Below are 20,148 nucleotides of genomic sequence, written 5' to 3'. Positions count from 1 at the left end.
GATAAAGCAAAAATTGAATTAAGAAGGCTGAGCATATCCTTTTATTTTTTATTTTTTAGCCTTTTAATTGTTTTTATGACTCAAAAAAGCTTCATTTTTTAATTTAGCTTTCTGACTTTGTGCTTGTGCCTTCAACACTTTCACAGCGATTTTCTGCTCCTCGATAAGGAAAGCACACTTGATCCTGTCATAGATACATTTAGCACACATGGATCCACTATAGTCCCTGCTGACATGTTTTTTCATTTTAGACAACCTTATTAGAACTTTAGGTCTCACAGCACGAACTCCACGAGGTCGGCTTGGGCACACGCCACATGATTTGGGTGCTTTCCCAACCTTCTTGGTATAACGGTAAACAATTCTATTACCAGGGGTTCAGGACAACCTAGTTTTGTTAGAAGCTGTATTGTAGGACAGCCTCTGACAGTTTGTCAAACCCTGGACCATTCTGAATGCCTGCAGACACCATCTCCAGAAAAGGAAAAGCCTGAACATATCCTTTTAAAATGCTGCTGACTAAAGTTCTGGTTGAGACGCAAGGGGTAGGCTAAATTTCAGGTCTTCTTCATTTTATAACCTTGATTGCGAACCTCTAAGGCCCTTCCATGTGCTGGGATTCAGAGACAAGACATGGTTCTCCACCTCAAGAATATCACTGATCAATGAAAGGGTGATATAGGAGGGGGCAAAAACCAGGCCTGAAGAACACTGGGTAGGTTTTACAGACTTGAAAGAGTGAATGGAGACTTGAAAGACAAATAAACATTTTTCAGATGAAAAAAGCAGGAGAAAAGCATTTCACGAGCAGGGACAGGAGATGTAAAAGGACCTGGCAAGTCTAGGAAATATGTGAAATGGTGATAAATTTAGTGCTTTTGCAAGACAATGATAATTGGAGTCTTGTCAGAAGTGTTCCATCTGATGAGAATCTTTTATGAACCATGTGTGTCAAATTGGGTCCTTTCTTTCTGTCCAGTATGGAAGCCACTGGCCACATGGGGCTATGAAATGAGGTGAGTAATCAAGGAAATGAGGTGAGTAATCAAGGAACTAAATTTTTAATTTCACTTAATTTTAATTAACTTAAATTTAAAAACAGATACTCAATTCAGTTGAAACAAAATTAAGTATATCTGGGATAACTTGAGTATGTGAATGTACTTTTTCAGCTATAAATTTGGTGCAATCTCAATATAGACCGAGTATTTCTGATGAAAATTTAGCATCCGAATTGAGACATGCTGAAAATGCAAAATATACGCTGGATTTCAAAGACTAAGCACAAAAACAAAGCATGAACAATATCTTACTGATAATTTTTATGTTGATTACATGTTCAAATGAGAATCATATCTTAGATAGATTGGATAAGTGAAATCTACTATGAAAGTCAATTTCACCTGTTTCTTTTTCTCTTTTCTGAAAGTGGCTACTAGGAAATTTACAATTACATGTGTAGTTTGCATTATATTTCTATCGCTACCACTGGTCTGGATTCTCATCACATCATGCCTGGATCTCTGCAGGGGTTCCCTATTTGTTCTTTCTGTCTTCCTGATGTTTAACGCATTTTCCTTATTATTCCAGATTAAGTAATGCTCTCCAAACACGAATTTCATCAGACCAGTGCCAAATCCTCATCACTCCTCACTTCCTTTAACATCAGTTCCCTCCCTTCTGCTCAGTTGAGCCTTCATGGGCCTCCTCCCTTTCATCTGGGTCTCCCTTCTAATTCACCTGAGACTTCCCCTTGGCCCTAAACTCAGCTCCATCTTCTCATTTTTATAAGAGAAATCCAAATAGCTATGTACATTTTTCTGTGTTTTAAAATGTTGACAGAAACTGCCTACCCAATATCCATTTCACTCTTTTTCTTTATAACAGAACCCTGCTTTTAACCCGAGCACCAAGTTTCCCAGATAAGAGAATACATTTCCCAACTTCCCTTGGCATCTTGGGTGGATAATGAGACAAAAGAGGAAGTTGTGGGAAACGTCCAGGTCATCTCCTTAATATCCAGGTCGTCTCCTGGGCCAGCTCAGCTGGGAAGTGCCCCTTTTGCGCTCTTTATCTTCCTCCTTCCTGACAGGAGGCAAATGGCTGGAGCCTGGCAGCCACTCTGTACCATAACACAATATAGAGGAAAGAATCCATGTATTAAGAATGGTGGGGCAGAAATATAGGTGTCAAGGCTCCTGCTGACTCTGGAGTCACCACTTTGAATTGCCTACCTTTAGTTTTTCCTTTTACATAAAAGAGAAATAAACCTCTGTCCTATATCAGCCACTAATTTGGGTTTCCCATTCATACGTGGCCAAACCTAATTTGGCAATTACTTCAATTTTTTAAAAAGCACTGTGCAGACACAGAGAAACAAAACAAATACAAAACATGCCCATGGCTCACTTAAAAGTACCTCAGCCTCAGTTTCCCTATTTGACAAACCAGTTATTTTAACAAATGATCTTTATGTTACCATTTCCAAGCTTAAAACTTTGTGTTTAATTTATTCACCTCATATACGACTGCCTATCATTTAGGTGCTGGGATGCAGCCGTGAACAAGAATATGAATCAGATCTTCCCTGACAGTTGCACTGTGAAATCATCAGTGCTGATCTTCAGGTCCACGTCTACCACTAACACTATGAGCAAACAAGTCATTTAACTACTGTGTTCTGGTTTTTCCAGTCAGCATCTAGGTTAATAATGCGCTACCTCAATAACAGTAGCTAATATACGTGGTTAGTGCTTTCCATAGATTCTCTCATTTAATCCTGACAACTATCCCATGAGATGATCCCCAATTTCTTTGACAAAAATGAGAAAAGAAATTAGATAACTTGCACACAGCTAGTCTTCAAAATCAGTCTAGTTCTTTGGAAAGTTTGGGGATCAAATGAAAGTAATGAATGTGAAAATATTTGGGGAAATTAGCAATTGCATACAAATTCTTTCCATAACAAACATCACTAGACAGCTAGAATAAGAGCAAAGTGTCAAAGTTCACAGTAGATGATGTGTGTTACATGTATACAGCGGTAATATTTACTAATTACTTTGTGCCACGGACCTTGCCAAGGGCTTTATATCCATTGCCTAATAGGAATCATTTAGTGGCCTATATTTTGGGGGACACAAAGGTAAATAAGAACAGGTATACTGAAGAAAGGAATTGCTGTATTTAGGGAACATAATTTAATGAACATCATTTGAGTAACTACTTTAGCAGCCAACAGCATCCTGCCTTATTTCTATGAGGTCTGACAATTAAGTTCACAAAATCATCCTTGAAAATGTGCTACATACCACATTGCTGAATATCACTATGGTCACCTTGGAAGTACTCCCCTTGGGAAACTACACACTGACACCAGTGCCTAGTCCACCCTTCAAAGCAATTTTGGAACTCTTTTTCTGGAATGGCCATCAGAGCTGCCGTCGTATTACCCTTGATACCCTGAACGTCATCAAAATATCTTCCTTTCAACATTTCCTTTATCTTCAGGTAAAGAAAGAAGTCATCGGGGGCCAGATCCGGTGAGTAGGGAGGATGTTCCAATACAGTTCTTTATTTACTGGCTAAAAATTCCCTCACAGACAGTGCCGTGTGAGTTGGTGCATTGTTGTGATGCAAAAGTCATGAATTGTTGGCGAAAAGTTCAGGTTGTTTTCATCTAACTTTTTCACGCAGAATTTTCAGCACTTCCAAATAGTAAACTTGGTTAACTGTTTGTCCAGTTGGTACAAATTCATAATGAATAATCTCTCTGATACCAAAAAAGGTTAGCAACATCGTTTTGACTTTTGATATGGACTGACGGAACTTTTTTGGTCATGGAGAATTGGCTGACTTCCATTGTGCACTTTGATGCTTTGTTTCAGGGTCGTATTGGTACACTCATGTTTCATCACCACTGATAACATGGCCCAAAACATCGTCTTGCCTCTCTAAAAGGTCTTGGAAAACTTCCACTCTCCTTTGCTTTAGTTCATCGGTGAGCTCCTTCGGCACCACTTTTGCTCACACCTTTCTCATGCCAAGATTTTCCTGTTTCTCTATTGATGTTTACTTGGTCTGCTATGCTTCTCACAGTCAGCCGATGATTTCGATGCACAATTTGATGAATTCTTGCAATGGTTTCATCAGTTCTGCTTGTTACTGGCTGCCCTGACCTGTCTTCATTGGTGACATGTTCTCTCCCCAGAAAAACGTTTAATCCATTTGTACACTGCCATTTTCCTCATGGCATTATCCCCATAAACTTGGACTAACATGTCCCTGATTTAACTTCGACTCTTGCCAAGTTTAACAAGAAATTTAATGTTTGCTCGTTGCTCTAATTCAAACTCTGACGTTCTCGCGACGGCACACAAAAACATGCAACAACAATAGTGAAAGCCACTTACTATGTTTCCCGAAAATAAGACCTAGCCGGACCATCAGCTCTAATGCGTCTTTTGGAGCAAAAATTAATATAAGACCTGGTCTTATTTTACTATAAGACTGGGTATAATAGAATATAATACCGGGTCTTATGCTAATTTTTGCTCCAAAAGTTGCATTAGAGCTGATGGTTCGGCTAGGTCTTATTTTCAGGGAAACACAGTAGCAAGACACGGCCATATGTGGACACGAACAAAGCTGTGAGACACTGATATACCAAGGTTATGAAACCGTACCAGTTGTTTGCACAGTGTTGCCAATGTAAGCACACGGTGGCAAGTTCACGAACTTAATTGTCAGTCCTCGTATATGCATCTATAAAAGGTAAGTTATTGAGTCATTCAAATTCATTAAGTGTCTACCATGTACCAAGCATCCTGGGATTATATAACAGCAAGTAATATAGTTAAATACCAAGAATTCAGAGGAACAGAGGTATTACAGTTAGACTACAGGGCTAGAACTTTCTAGAAAAGAGGGGCCAATGAACAACCAGAAATGTCTCATCTGCTAAGTACACATAGTCTCTGTAGAGAGAGACACTATAGGCTTGCTGATATTAAGCAAATGGTTTATCGCAGATCCATTTTGTGTCAAGCTCTGGGTAGATGCTTTGTATTCATCATTTCTGAACCATACAACAGTCCAATGGGATACTATAATTATTTCCATTTTTCAAGTGAACAAAGAGAGGCTCGTAAAAGCCAAGGTCTCCCAGACAGTGTTAGAGGTGAGATTTGAACTCTGGTCCAGCTTTCGTGCCCATTCTGCTTCCACGATAGCCCACAACCTCCCAGCCAATTAAATGATAGTAACCAATTAAATGATAGCAATCTTCTGATTAATTTGACTTCACATGTAGGCAAAAATGCTCTAGTTAGTCAATAAAACCTTACTTTGCTAGGCAGTTAATAATAAAAATACCGGCTGCTAACATTGTGAACCTTTGTTCTGTGCCAAGCATTGTGCTAAGTACTCTACAAGCATGAAGTAGAAACTGTTATCTCATTTTACAGGTAAGATAACTAAGACATAAAAGATGTGAATAATTTGCCGTGGGGCACACACCTAATAAGAGAGATAACTTACGCTTCTAATCATCTAATTTATACTGTACTGTTATAAACATAATTTACTCATTTAAATAATATTTAATGAGTACTCACTCCATGGTTTGGGGCTTGCTGGGGGAATATCAATGAAATATAGGACCTAGTCTCTGTCTTCCAAATATTTACAATTTAAGAAAGGAGGCGAGATATACACAGTAAAACTGTTAGGTAACAACAGGTATAATTAAGTACTAAATTGATTCGTGCAGACCAATAAAGGCATTGAGATTTCAAAGAAGGGAAGCTCAATGAGAGCCAAAGCAGAGATGAGGTGAGGGGTGAACAGAACCCAGCAGGAGAGCAGATTCTAGGACAGGAATGAGCATGGTTTCCTGGGGGATAGGGACCCACTGGGCCCAGCAGTGGAGCTTCATGGTGTGAAGCCATAGGGTCCACAGGCATCTTCCTTCAGAGCCTTACTTTGGGCATTCTAAGGTTCAGGAGAGCACTTCTTTGGGCTGCTGGTTCAGTCCTCTTTCCAATTCAACTTCAAATAAGGATGTGCCAACAGATAGCATGAGCTTCTGAGTTTTAGCCCATCATCTCCTAAATAGCTCCCTAGAGATTCATGATGTCAGGAAACTGTAGGCCACTGGAAGGCAAGAAAAACATGTCTTGTTCATCACCATATCCCAGCACCTCTAACAAAGGGGACCTCTTGCATATGCTCAATAGATGTTTATTAAATCAGGAAAGAAGGACCCTGCTCTGATAGTTGTCAGTGGGATTGAGTGGCTAATAGTGTGAGAGGCAGCAGAGTGGGGGTGGGGGCACTCTGTCACTTGCTAGCCTTGTGGCTTTGCACAGTTACTTCACCTGTCTGTTTCTCGATGTTCTCATCTGTGCAAAAGGTTTATTGAGAGTATCTTCCTCAGAGGATTATTGTTGTAAATGTGAAATGGATTAATGTTTACATTAAAAGCATAGAACAGGGCTGGCATCTATTAAGAGCTATGTATGTTGTTTTTATCAATAGTATGGGCTCCAGAGCCAGACCTTGGTTTGATGCCTATCTCTGCTGCTTATCAAGTGAATGGTCTCTCTGAAGCTGTTGTTTCTTTCGTAAAATGGGTATTATAATAGTACTGATCTCATAAAGTGATTGTGAGGATTAAATTAGTTAAATGCATGCAATGCACCTAGCACAGGCCCGTGGCATACCTCAGTCATAGAAAACAATATTCTCCCTTATTAGTCACCAGGTCTTTCCTCAGACTCTGTGACTGCAGCTGGCAGGCAGGTGACTAGGACGTTTCTGGCTTAGGCAAGACTTTATTTACGGAGATGGTATCGTTCTACCATAATCACTTCCTTTTCAGCTTCCTTCTAGGGTGACTTCTATACTAAAATATATTTAAACTTTTTACTATGCAATTTTAAAACATATAGAAAACCAGAGAGATTAACATGGGGAACCCCCATGTATTCAGCTTCCACAATTATCAACACACGGCCAATCTTACTCCATCAATATCACACCTACTTCCTCTCTTCACCCCAACCAGATTATTTTAAAACATATTTCAGGTATCATATAATTTCATCCACAAATACTTCAGTAATACTTCAGTAATGTATCTTTAAAATATAAAGAGTCTTTTTAACACGACTACAATCATCTTACCACATCTAACTTTTTTTTTTTTTTTAATATTTTATTGGGGAAGGGGAACAGGACTTTATTGGGGAACAGTGTATACTTCCAGGCCTTTTTTCCAAGTCAAGATGTTGTCCTTTCATTCTTCACATCTAACATTTTTAATGATGACTCCTTAGTATCATCAGAAAGCCAACCAGCATTAAAATTTCCTTGATTTTCTCATATATTGTTTTCTACAGATTTTTTTTTAAAAATCAGGATCCAAACAAGGATATTTAAAAATTTTTTTTTTTTGCATTTATCTGATGTCTTTCCAGTCTCTTTCAATCCATAGATTTCATGCCCTCATTCATTTCCCCCTTGCAATTTATTGCTGACGAAAGTGAACAGTTTGTCTTGTGGAATATCTCACATTCTAAATTTTGCTGATTGCTTCTTCGTGATACCATTTAACATGTTTCTCTGACTTTGGAACATCGTGTTGTACCAGAAGCAAGGAAGCTATCAAAGACTTCTGGGGTCATGTCAGAAGGACCCAAGAGCATTGGCTGAAAGAGGAATATTTTTAGCATTAAATAAGTAAGTAAATAAACTGCAGCATATTGAGTGAGATACATCAAGTATGAGCATATCCACTGGTTCCCAGTAATGCTCCAAAAATAGATTCATTGGTCACGTTTGATAGGATAGGAAGAAAACTCTTTATTCCAAAAATGGGTAAATAAAAATAAAGAGTCAAGCATTGATTCTGCCTTTCCTGTATGAACTGTTTCTCAGGGTAATCAAATAATGAGAAAAAAATCCTGCTAATAAATGAGGAAGGAATGACATAATTAAACCATTGCCGTTTCACAACCCCTAATGAGTAAACTATCTAAGAAATGATTGTCAAGGGCTGTTAAAACCACAGGTGAAGAGCTGGCGGGGAACTTTACAATGAATACATCAGGTCGATGGTTTCTGTCAACATATACTGTCATCACAAAAAGAGAAGCCACTAGGTATTATGTGCCCTTGATGTGACACAGTAGGAAATATGCCGCCTGCGAAGTATTTATGCCAAAAAAAGTCTGATCTAAATCTGATTGAGCCTCTATATTATTGTAACTATCAGCTTAAAGGTTGTTTGTGCTCTTAATATTTATTCCTTTTTTCCAAAATGAGCAAATGCTAAATAAAAGGCCAACGGAAATCATGAGGCACCTGTCAAACTGGGCACCTGCTAAAGATGGGTGCGGTAAAACAGTTCCAGTGGATAAATGTGCCTCCCCACTCCCCTATTATAAACTGCTACATTCCTGAGGTTAAAATGGTTCTACATATGACAAGTGCAAATGGCAGAGCAGACAGGGCTTTCGACTTTTGGATGTGCATGGGGTATCTTTTTTGCCCTAATCTATAAGATGCACTTGTATTCACACATGCCATGCCTTTAAAATATATCGTGACTGTGTTCAAGAAAATGACGTCCCATAGGCAAGCTGGCTTCTGACAGCAGAATCATCCGGCAAGATCCCCTGTGGGTGTGAAAGAAGACATGGGGCTGCAGCTGGGACAAGCCCACAGCGCTCGGGCCAGCTCCGCAGCCCCCACATGCACGTGACGCGCACGGGCGTGGGTGTGCGCCCGAACTGCAGGAGCGGCCCGTGGGCCAACTGGTTGTCAAGTGGGTTTGTGCCTGTCCCCTGAGTCCTGCTGTGCGGTTCCCAGGGAGGGCAGGGCCCATCGCGCATGCTACTTGCTTTACTTCCTTAAGCCTATTCATGTTTATAATCCTAGCTCCAAAACCTAAGTGCCATAGGCTTACCCCTATTTATTCTCCAGTATCAAATTCTGTATTACCGAATAAAGGCATGCTGATTCGGATATCAATTAAACAGATAATTACATATATTTTGAAAACCACAACTCTCAAACATTACCAGCTGGCAGGCAGCGCCTAACATATTGTACATTTAATTGGTATTGTGTAGTACCCTGCTTTCTACTTACGAACACTGATAATTCTTTTTTTAATTCGAGAGATCACATGAAAAGAACACGAATTACAGGGAATTAAATTACAATACAAAAATGATCCCTAGATTCTTACACTAGAGAGACTGTGAAATTTTTTAAATATAGGAAGATTTGCAAGTCCACTGGACTCTTTAATTTGCTTTCGTTTTCAAACAGACAAAAGAAATAATTACCAAATAATACTTTTAAATAATTTTGAAAAATGTATCTGATCCCAAAGAGCAGAAGTCATATCTTTTCCTGCTTTTCTAAGTTCTGCCACAACCTGACAAATCAGTAAGAGATCCAAGATGTATTCTCGTATTTATCCTCATTCTCTTTGCCATTCTCATGGAAATGTGGAGAATGCAATTTCGTTTAATGGTAGTATTTAGCCTAGGTTCTGTGAATTCAATTTTTTTTTTTTTTGAGGTAGAGTGGGATACACATTGGAGCTGAGTTTGCGCTGTTTTGACTTGTATGTGTTGAACTCTGAAGGGAAGTTTCCAGGTGCAGAATGAAAAGTACAGGGTTAGTCTCGTTTACCATCAGCTCAGGGCAGAATAATTATTTGAGGCCTGACATTTAATACACCAGTGATCACAGATATTGCCACTAAAAGCTTTTCCAACAAAGCAGGAACCAAAGAACCTTACAGCAGTGTCTAACTGTAATTCACAAAGGTGAGGGAGCTGGGAGGTGAGGATAAACACTGCCCTTAGAGACACTACCAAGCATCTCTGTACCACATGGGAAAGAACAGCGAAGCAAAGAGAACTATATATATAAAATAAGTACGGGTTTATTATAGTGCAGGACACATCCAAATGCAAGGTGAGAGAGTCTGACTGTGAAGAATTGTTTAAGGTATGTAATTTTACCCAATCCCATGGGACCCGACCTCATGGGAATAGTGTCTATAATCTCTGGGCAAAGAATAAACTGGGATGAAGGGAAAGGTAAGACAGAATTCCTTCCGTATGTTATATCTGAGTAGTTTTTTTTCCTGCTAAGATGCCTTACCCCAATAGCTCTCTTTTATAAACAGCGTACTAGGAGGTGGGGGACAGGGAGGGAAAATATGACTACCATGTTTAGCAGCTATCATTTCCATGCTTTTGTCTTTACTGCTTTGTTAAGTGATGCTTATACCAAAATATTATTAATTACTTCAACCTGGTCATTATCTTGGCTTTGAATTTGTTTTGACAACCACAAAGAGATATTACTAGAGCTCTGCTTCCCACCAATACCATATTGATCAAATTTCAAATGTATATTTCACAAGCAATTGTTGCTAAGGAACTTTGTTTAAAAGGTAAAGATGATTATTCATTAACGATCATCCTTATCATGACATCAGTATGCCTGGTGATGGTTTCCTCTTTTCCTCTTTCTCCACTGCATAAGGAAGGCTGTGAGCTTCTTAAGGTCGCAATCATCCTGTCTTTCCTTCTCGTGTCCTAGCTAAATAGATAACAGATCCATGATTCAATTTAATTCAATTTTGTTACAAGCCTTCGGCCCTGGTGAGAAATTGTGGAGCCCATCTAAAAAGAAAGCACTTGAAATTTCAGCTCTTCAGAGACTGGGAGAGGAAAGTCCTATCTGGAAAAATAAAACTTGTCTTGAAAAATAAAATATAAAAAAAACTAAAGCTGTTAAGTGGAGAAATGAGATACTGGGCTTGATTTAATGGGACATCCTTTTCCACAATGAACAGGTCATCTTAATGGAACATAGGAAGTTAATTTATCATGCTATGTTAATAAAAATAACAAAGGGCTTAAATCATTAAAAAAAACCTTAAAATAATTTGCTTTAATTATACATAAGTGAATACTTATTGTGCTGAATTAATTTTACAATAAATAAGTCATAGTATGTAACAGTACAGGACATTACCCTATGCCTGATAATTAACCTGAAAATTTTTCTTGTTTGTGACAGTGTGCACAAACAACGTAGACTCATCTAAGTCTATGTTGAATTCTTTGACATGCAAAGAAGTCATCAACTTTTAGAATTGGAATGAATCTTGGCAATCTTGTGCTCTGGCATCTTTAATTCATCGAAGAAGGAACTGAGACCCCAAGGGGTTTGAGGACATTGACCCCAACAAATAGAAGATGGTCAGAGTGTTTCCGGCAGAAACCCCAGCTCCTGCCCCAGTCCTGGGCCCAGTTCAGTGGGGCACAGCTTACATTAGTTATCCTTTATTTATCTCATTGGGTCTTTTCCTCGCTTTCTAAAATTTTTAAAATACAAGTTTTGAATGTTTAATAACTATGCTGTACACCTGAAATGAATATAATACTGTATGTCAACTATAATTAAAAAATAAAAATACAAGTTTTAGAGAATTTCTGACTAATCATAGTTATAATAAATAGCTATATAATGTCCTCAGATTCGTAGAAGTATTTTACACATTCTGCGCAAAACCATAGTCCCTGATATAGAAGAGATTTCATTTTTTGAGAAAAATACATAAAGTAAGAAAAAACATGAAGGCTAGCTTTTAAAAGGCCACCTCCCTGAGTTCCCTCCATGTGATCGCCATGCTTTCTCTACTACATCAGTGCTGTCTCCAAAGATATTCGATATCTTTTGCCCATCATCTTCCTCTCCATTTTTATTTCATTTCACCAAATTTTTGATTCAGCACCTGAATCGCTCATAGAAATAATAAAGCCCCACCCAAACATCACTGCTTGTATCTGTCATGATTCTGCTCAGACATTCATCTCTGTTTCTTTGATAGTAGTTACATGGATCCCGGTCATTGGTATTTCTATGCAACTCAACTTGCAACCTATTTTCATAGTCCTCTGAAAACTCACCACTGTTTCCACCTGTTTGCATGTTGCCCTTGATCTAGAGGAAAATTCAGCTTTCCCATCATAAAATATTTTTACAAGGATTCTGTATGCTTTACCTGTATTTAGTCACCTCAATCCTCTCATCTGTTTCAGTTTTTAATATGGAAAATCCAACTCATTGAAATATCCAAATTTCCCTTTATCCTCAAAGAATTTGGTAATCACCAAGAAAAATGATATATCTTCATCTGATAATTTTTAAAATGATAGTTTACCAAAAACACTAAATATTCTTGGTAGATAGGAACTAGGTGTCAGCTTGTATGTACTTTATAATAATAACATTAATAATAATAATTTCTTAAGCATTCACCATGTATCAGCTGTTGCTCTCTAAGCACTTCACATGATGTAAACTCATATATATCGTAACAACTCTTATTATTCAGTATCATTGATCATCCCCATATCACAGATGCAGAAATTGAGAAACAGACAGGTAAAAACCACCTGCTTATAGCGAAAAGCAAACAAATAAACCAGAACAACCATAGCAAAACTTGCTAAATGACTGAGCTGCCATGTGTTTTTCTCCTTCTTTGCAGGCTGTAACTAGAGCAGTTAATACTAACTACAGTGCACATTTAAGGCAGAAAATTGCAGATTGCATAGTTTCTTCAGACCTTTATTCACTCAAAGTACTGTACTAATTTTGCATTTAAAAAAGCCATAACTGGAAATTAAGACTCTATTCAATTTGAAAAATATATCTATGTATTATATGGGGCAAAGGTTAACCACCCAGTAGTATGCAAATTCCCCAAATTACCGTTCAAGTATTAGAAGAGCTTGACACACATATAAAAAGCTTGTCAGGTCTCTTTTTCTCTCCTAGAGAATTATCTTTGCAAATAATTCACAGTGGAGGCCTGTGTTCCAACCGCAGGCAAGTGTTGCTCTTTGAAGTCTTTCTGCCTAGTGGTGGGACTGAATTTCCACAAAGGGGCTGCTACTGTGACTCGTCACCCTAGCCATCAACCTAGCCATTTTTCCATCTTCCATTTATTAAATGATAGGTGCCTCGTATATAGATGTTGCTCCATAACACTTTCCTGCCTAGATGGTTTGAGGGATGACTGGAAGGATAAATAAACAACCTCATTGTTTTTCATTTTTTCCTCCTGATCTGAGCAAAGGGTCCAATCATCAGACCACATGAGAGGGATGGTCTCTGAGTGCAAAGAAGCTGACGTTGGAAGGAGACCATAATGGAAAACATCATATTGGAAACGTGGAGCATAGTAAGGAAGACAAAAGAGGTGGTATCATTCCCTACGCACGTGCACCTGTGAATTCTGTGATTGGCTCCCATTCCTTCCATTTGTCACACTCTCTTGCATCTCCCTTGCTCAGTTAAACTGGGGTGACAAAGCTCTTGTCCCTCTGGACTTCCTGTGCTGTTTCTGGTTGATGCACTTCCGGCATCTAAAAGATCATTTAATTCTTAACAGCATAAAGGAATTGCAATTGGCTTAGTACTGCGACCTCACAATTTTTACCTCATGGAAGTAAAATGACAAGCCTGTCAGTAATCTTCCTTTGGAAGGTTCTTTTTTAAAAAAGTGAGTAAAATGGCAAGAGGAAGACTGACGTCCTTTCTGTACCTTACGTGTGAGTGTCATCTTTTTTCACATTCTTTGTGAATGTACTAAATGCCACTGGATTGTACACTTTAAAATAGTTGATGTTATGTTCTGTGAATTTCACCTCAAGAAAAAATAATTCACGGAACATAAAATTCACCATTTTAACCATGTTAAAGTATACAATTCAGTGTTTTTTAAGCATATCAATAATGTTGTACAACCATCACCAATACTTCCAAAATAATTTAATCACCACCACCCCCAAAAAAACCATGCCCATTAAAAGTAGTCATTCCCCATTTTCCATTCCACCAGCCCATGACAACCACCAATCTACTTTCTGTCTTTATGCATTTGCCTCTTCTGAACCTTTCATATCAAAAGAATCACAATATGTGGCGTTCTACATCTGGCTTCTTTCACTGAGCATCATGTGTTCAAGGTTCATCCTTGAACATGTGTCAGTGCTTCGTTCCTTTTTAGACTGAATAGCACATTGCGTGGATGGACCATCTTTTGTTTACCTGTTCATCATCTATGGACATTTGAGTTGTTTCTCCTTTTTGGCTATTATGAATAATGCTGCTATGAACGTTATGTAAAATTTTGTGTGAATGTATGTTTTTAGTTTTCTTTGATATATACCTAGGAGTCAAACTGTTGGGTCATATGGTAACCCTAGATTGAACTTCTTGAGGAAATGATGAACTGTTTTCTACAGCAGCTCTACCATTTTGCATTCCCACAGTGTATGAGGTTTCCAATTTCTCCAAATCTTTGCCAGCACTTTTTATCCACTCCCCTTCTCATGTTAATTTTCATTATGGCCATCTTAGTGGCTTTGAAGTGGTTTCTTATGGTGGTTTTGATTTGCATTTCCCTAATGACTGATGATGTTGAACATCTTTTCATGTGCTTATTGGCCAGTTGGTTCCTCCTTATCCTTCAGGTTTCATCTTCTCAGAAAGGATGTTCCTCACACCCTAACTAAGGAGAGGTTTATCCTCCCTTATTATGTTCTAGCATTTTGTTAATGTCCTCCAGAGCACTTACCACATTCTGTTACTATTTGGTGAGCTGTTTACTTCACTTTGCCAAGGACAGCTTCTAGCACATAGGAGGGGCTCCATAAATGTTTAGTCGGTGAACCAATCAATCTTGAGAGTAAGGAGACATGGAAATCAAGCAATATAGTTGCCAATAGGGAAGTGGTAAGAAATACAGGAAATCAGGTAAATGAAAGAACTGATATAGAAAAAAGTAAAGGGTGGGCATAGAGAATAACCTGCATGAACCTTGAGTTAAGTGAGGGAAGCAAGCTTAACATAATGGAACAAAACTGGACAAAATTGTCACAACTTGGGGAGGGTGATCCTACTGGCACCTAGTGGGTAGAAGCCAGGGATGTTGCTAAATATCCTACAATACACAGGACAGCCCCACAACAAAGAATTGTCTGTCAATTCTGTCGATCCTGTTATAAGGTAAAGAATAAGCCAGTGGATTTCACTGATATGTGGTATATAAACTAAAAACAACAAAAGAACAAGACATACAAATGAGAAACAAAAACTCATAGACACAGACAATAGTTTAGTGGTTACCAGAGGGTAAGGGAGGTGGGGGGTGGGAGATGAGGGTAAAGGTGATCAAGTATATGGTGATGGAAGGAGAACTGACTCTGGGTGGTGAACCCACAATGGGATTTATAGATGATGTAATACAGAATTGTACACCTGAAATCTATGTAATTTTACTGACAATTGTCACCCCAATAAATTTAAAAAATAAATTGGGGAAAAAAAAGAATAAGCCAGTGATCTGCCAGCCATGGAAAGGGGGCTATTTCTCACCACTTTTTTAAAATATCCTTTTACATAGAAATACGATAAGATTTCACAACAACAAGAAAAAAAAAACATTACAAGGATTCAAACTACATGACAATCTGGAAAATGCAAAACTATGCAGACAATAAAAAGATCTGAGTTTGCCAAAGTTTGAGGAGAGAGACGGGTGAATAGGCAGAGCACAGAGGATTTTTAGGTCAGTGAATCTGTTCTGTATGATACAATGGTAATGGATACAGGTCACTCATTTGGACATCTATCCACACCCATAGAATATACACCACCAAGAGTGAACACTAATATAAACTATGGACTTTGGGTGATACGATGTGTCAGTGTTCATTGATTGTAACAAATGTCCCACTCTAGTGGGGGAATGTTGGTGGGGAGGCTGTGCAAGTGTCAGACAGGGTGTAGTTGGGAACTCGCTGTACTCTGCTCAATTTTGTTGTGAACCCAAAACTGCTTTAAAAAAATTAAGTTGGGCCAACTCGGTGGCTCCGGTGGTTAGAGCTCCATGCTCCTAACTCTGAAGGCTACCGGTTCGATTCCCACATGGGCCAGTGGGCTCTCAACCACAAGGTTGCCTGTTTGACTCCTCAAATCCTGCAAATGATGGTGGACTGCGCCCCCTGCAACTAGCAACAGCAACTGGACCTGGAGCTGAGCTGCGCCCTCCACAACTAAGACTGAAAGGACAACAACTTGAAGCTGAACGGCACCCTCCACAACTTCCCACATTGGCATGTGATTTGAGAAAAAGAGATTTAAATATTCACAACTAATGTTTCTAACTAAACCTGTCATTCACTATAAAATTCTGAAAGGCATGTCATTACTAAGGGTAAGATTCAAGGGTCAAGGCCTGGGTAGAACTGCAGCCCCCATCTCACGGTGGATGGAACACTAGCGCCACAGGTTAACACCATAGGCCTCATCTGAAGGAAAGTGTTTGGGAAACGCTGGGTTAAATAAAGTCTTTTTTGGTTTTCGTTATTTTTCCTTTCATGGAGAACGCCTGGGGCCTTTCAGATGCTAATGTTCATTGTGAAACCCTAAGGCAGTTTACTGTACATTATCTCCGAATTTTTGTGACCACAGAACCCTTTTCATAAGGAACATCTGAAGGGACTATTTTGGACGTTCCTGTAGAAGATACAAGCGGTCATTCAGTTGGTTCAGATTTTGTCTCTGTCCCCTTATTTCCTCAGTTGCCGACCTCCTTCCTGGCTTGTTTTGGTTGCTGCTCTCATTTCCTCCAATACCATCCATCATCTCAAAACTTCATCCCAGTCCCCTGGAATTCGAAGCGCAGTACTCACCATGGGCTGTCCCCAGCCGAGGAATGGCATATTTCTCGGTAGTTCCCTCACTGTGGCTAAGTGGAGTCTTCCTCGGTGGCTCTGGGCCCTGTGCTTCACGTGTGGCTAGTCCTATCTGAGTAACTTGCATCCTTATATGCTTCCTGCAGGCTGGCCACACCTACATTGTGAGCATTGAGCAGGCCTGGCAGCCTCGGAGAAAGAGAAGTGTTGAATTTCATTCTCTTCCCATTGTAAGGGAAATTCAGTCCTTTTCATGGAGTTGGGTAAATTTTTCAAGTCAGCTTCACTAGGCCTCTCTCCTGACTTTCCAGTCTTGCCTACAGCACAGGGGAGTTCCTGTGTTTTTGTGAGTGGGTGTGCCTGTGCTATTCTGGGTCTTTCTTTCCTGGCTGCCAGCAGAGCAGGTGTTTTTCATGGAACACGAGAGCTGCCAGGATCCACGCTGCCTCACGCTTTGTGCTCCACACTTGTGCCTGGGCTGTCTGGTGGTGCCAGACCTGCAGTTTAATTTCTCTCGCTTTCCTCTCCTGTTGCAGGGAGGGATGGAGCAATCTGTCAGACAGAGCCACAATTTTCTCTTTGTCTTTATAGGGGAGGAAGAATTTCTGATCTTTGTCTTCTTAATATTGAAAGTGGAGTAGCCAATCAACCCCCTTTGGAACTATTTTCCCCAAAGACTAAATGATATTTGAATGTGGACAACTTTCTGCAGTGTTTCACTTCATCACTTATGGCCCACTGCAATGTCAGGCACTGTGGTAGGTGCTGGTGAGAAAGGGATGGATAAAGCACAATCCACACCTAGAGTCTGAAACACCAAGGAAATGAGCAATTTCAGTAGAGTGAGAAGTGCTGTGAGAGGTCTGTGCACAGGGAGGGATGGGGGTGGGGATGGGGGCTGGGAAGCAGCCCAGCCACCTGGGGACCTTGAGTGGACCTGGGAGCTTTGAGCTAAGTCTAAATGACCTTTGCCAGAACTCCAAGAATGATGCATTTCCTTCAGGTAACAAATTAGTATTTATTTTCAACTCATTTTGCATAACACATATAATTGAGAGCATTTTATTTATTTTCAGCTTAAGATTTTAAGGATTATTGCTATGGATGGCTGCCATTGCTAAAGTGCTTATTTTGTCAAAAGGAGTGAGAAGTAAGTCACAACAGAAAAATCGATCAAGGTGTCTTAGGAACCAAGTGATAATAAATCACATTAGTATGACATTTTCGAGTTTGCAAAGCACTTTTGCACAGACTGTCCTGTTTGGTACTGACAATAATCTTACAAAGTACGTAGGGAGATGGCTGATGAAACATGGCACAGTCAACACATGTATTCATCTCCACTGCCTCCTGAAGCTCTACAAAGGAACGGGAAAGAAAGGAAAACAGCATAAGGCTACAGGGTCAAAGAGAGCGGAAGAGAATGCAACAGTGAATGGGAGGTAGTAATCCATCTTGTGAATATGCAAATTAGATGAAGCCTGGTGACTCATAGGGAAAGGGAACAGCAGCAGCCAATCAGAGAAGGGTACTGATGGACTCTGCAGAAACCTGAAAGGCACAGGGCCGGGAGAGGCCAGCATCTGCTGAGTGGGACTGGGAACAGAGGAATCGGTCCAAAGTCTGTAGATTTGCCATCACGTCCCCTCTAGTCCTCCATATTGCCAAGTGAAAACTCCTACTCCTTACCCTTCCCCACCCTGGTCCCAGGGCTCCAGAGGGTGATTTCTGTAGGAACTGAAACATAGAGGTCTAGACTCAGGAATAGCTGACACACAGGAAGGCAGGAGTGAGGCATTGGGCTGAAAGCAAAGGGGGTTTTGTGAAAGCGCATCCAGACTCTGTCCTCACCTGCTCCCACCTGTCACCCAGGTGTATAATCGCCTCACCCCTGTCCTCATGTAGAAGAATGACTCTTCCTTGGAGAAACTGTTCAGCTAAAATACTGAATCATTGGCTTTGAAAGGGTGGGCCTGTTACCCCACAGCAATTTCAACATTACCAAGCTTCAGTCCTGTTTTCTTTCAGCTTTTTAGTGCGTCACTGTTTAATGCGAATGGTCATGCAAGAATTACTGGGCATTGAGTGGAGACTCCCATAGGAAGGACAGGAACTAAAATAAACAAACAAATGGGGAAAACAAAGGCAATGCAAAAATGGGAAACAACCTTCAAAGACGAATTGGTATCCTCAGAGAGGCAAGATAAAATGAAAGCAAATTTTTAAAAATGAGGAAATTTCCCACAATGTAGAAAGAAGGGGCAATAAGAGAGGAAAAACATTTTTTTAACTGAAGGATTAATCCAGCTAGTCCAATAGCCAAGTAATAGGAGTAGAAGACATGGAGCAGAGGGAAGATAAAATTATCAAAGAAGCAATAGATTTCCCAGAATAGGAGAACAGGCCTCTTGGTTCGAAAGGCCTGTCCAGAAAAATGAGTTAAAAAAAGGTCTACACTAAGTCATATCTTCATAATATTTCAGAACACCAAAGATAAAGAGAAAACACCAAAAGTTTCTACAGAACAAAAATAAAAACCTAAGTCTCACAATAAAGATTCTGAAATCAGAATGGCAGTGGAATTCTTAAGAACAATATTGGAAACTGGAAGACAATGGAGTAACGTCTTCAACATCTTTGAGAAAAAGTGTTTTTTCAATCTAGAATTCTCTATCTCACCCAACAATTAATCAAGCAAGAGTGCAGAATAAAGACATTTTCAGCCATGCACAATCTCAACACTTTCACTTCCTGCATATCCTTCCTTAGGAAACCTTTAGAGGATGTGCTCCACCAAAATGAGGGAGTGACCCAAGAAGGCGTCGGATACCAGTCAGGAAAAGAGGAGTTCATCACAGCAGAGAGGTGGAAGGAAGACTCAGCACAGAAGCTTCCCCTAGAAGCACCAGCCCCTGCAGGAAAGGGGGCCAGTAGCTCCAGGAGGATGAAATCCAGAGGAAAAGAACACCGATGGATGTGTTTCACCATGTAGAAAATCTTATTCAGTTGGAAAGTATGGAAAGAAATAGTGACAATGATACAGGAAATTGAGTAAATGAGAAATTAAGCAGTATAAGAAAAGGAATGCAATGATTATGCCTAATAAATTGGCTCAACAGTCAATAAGACTTATGAAGTCGTATCAATAAGGCAATAAATAAATACTGACTTGCCCAGCATTTTGATATAACTCTGTTTAGTTGATTGAGGAAGTAGCAATGAAGGTGGGATAATATAAGAGTCTGATACCTTCATCTTCCAAAATAGGAAGTCAAATTGTAATACATCTGAGATGGATAGCAGCATAAGGATATTAATTCTTAGGGAATTATAGATAGTGAGAAGA

General features: G+C 39.6%; 1 protein-coding gene and 1 pseudogene across 1 annotated transcript in view; both read right to left on the bottom strand.

The window, feature by feature from the left end:
* Positions 1 to 17,124, bottom strand: part of DRC8 (dynein regulatory complex subunit 8) — a 107,363-nt gene extending 90,239 nt beyond the window's left edge. The window contains exon 1 of the mRNA XM_019730867.3: positions 16,800 to 17,124. Coding sequence (XP_019586426.3) covers positions 16,800 to 16,929 — 130 coding nt within the window. The 5' untranslated portion in view covers positions 16,930 to 17,124. The remainder of the gene's footprint in view (positions 1 to 16,799) is intronic.
* LOC109446953 (large ribosomal subunit protein eL34 pseudogene) lies at positions 64 to 450 on the bottom strand (annotated as a pseudogene).
* Positions 17,125 to 20,148: the final 3,024 nt, after the last annotated feature.

This window comes from Rhinolophus sinicus, chromosome 6 (assembly GCF_057876585.1).
Source record: "Rhinolophus sinicus isolate RSI-liver-muscle chromosome 6, RSI-T2T, whole genome shotgun sequence".
Taxonomy (NCBI): Eukaryota; Metazoa; Chordata; class Mammalia; order Chiroptera; family Rhinolophidae; genus Rhinolophus; species Rhinolophus sinicus.
This window is presented reverse-complemented; position numbering and strand designations above follow the sequence as displayed.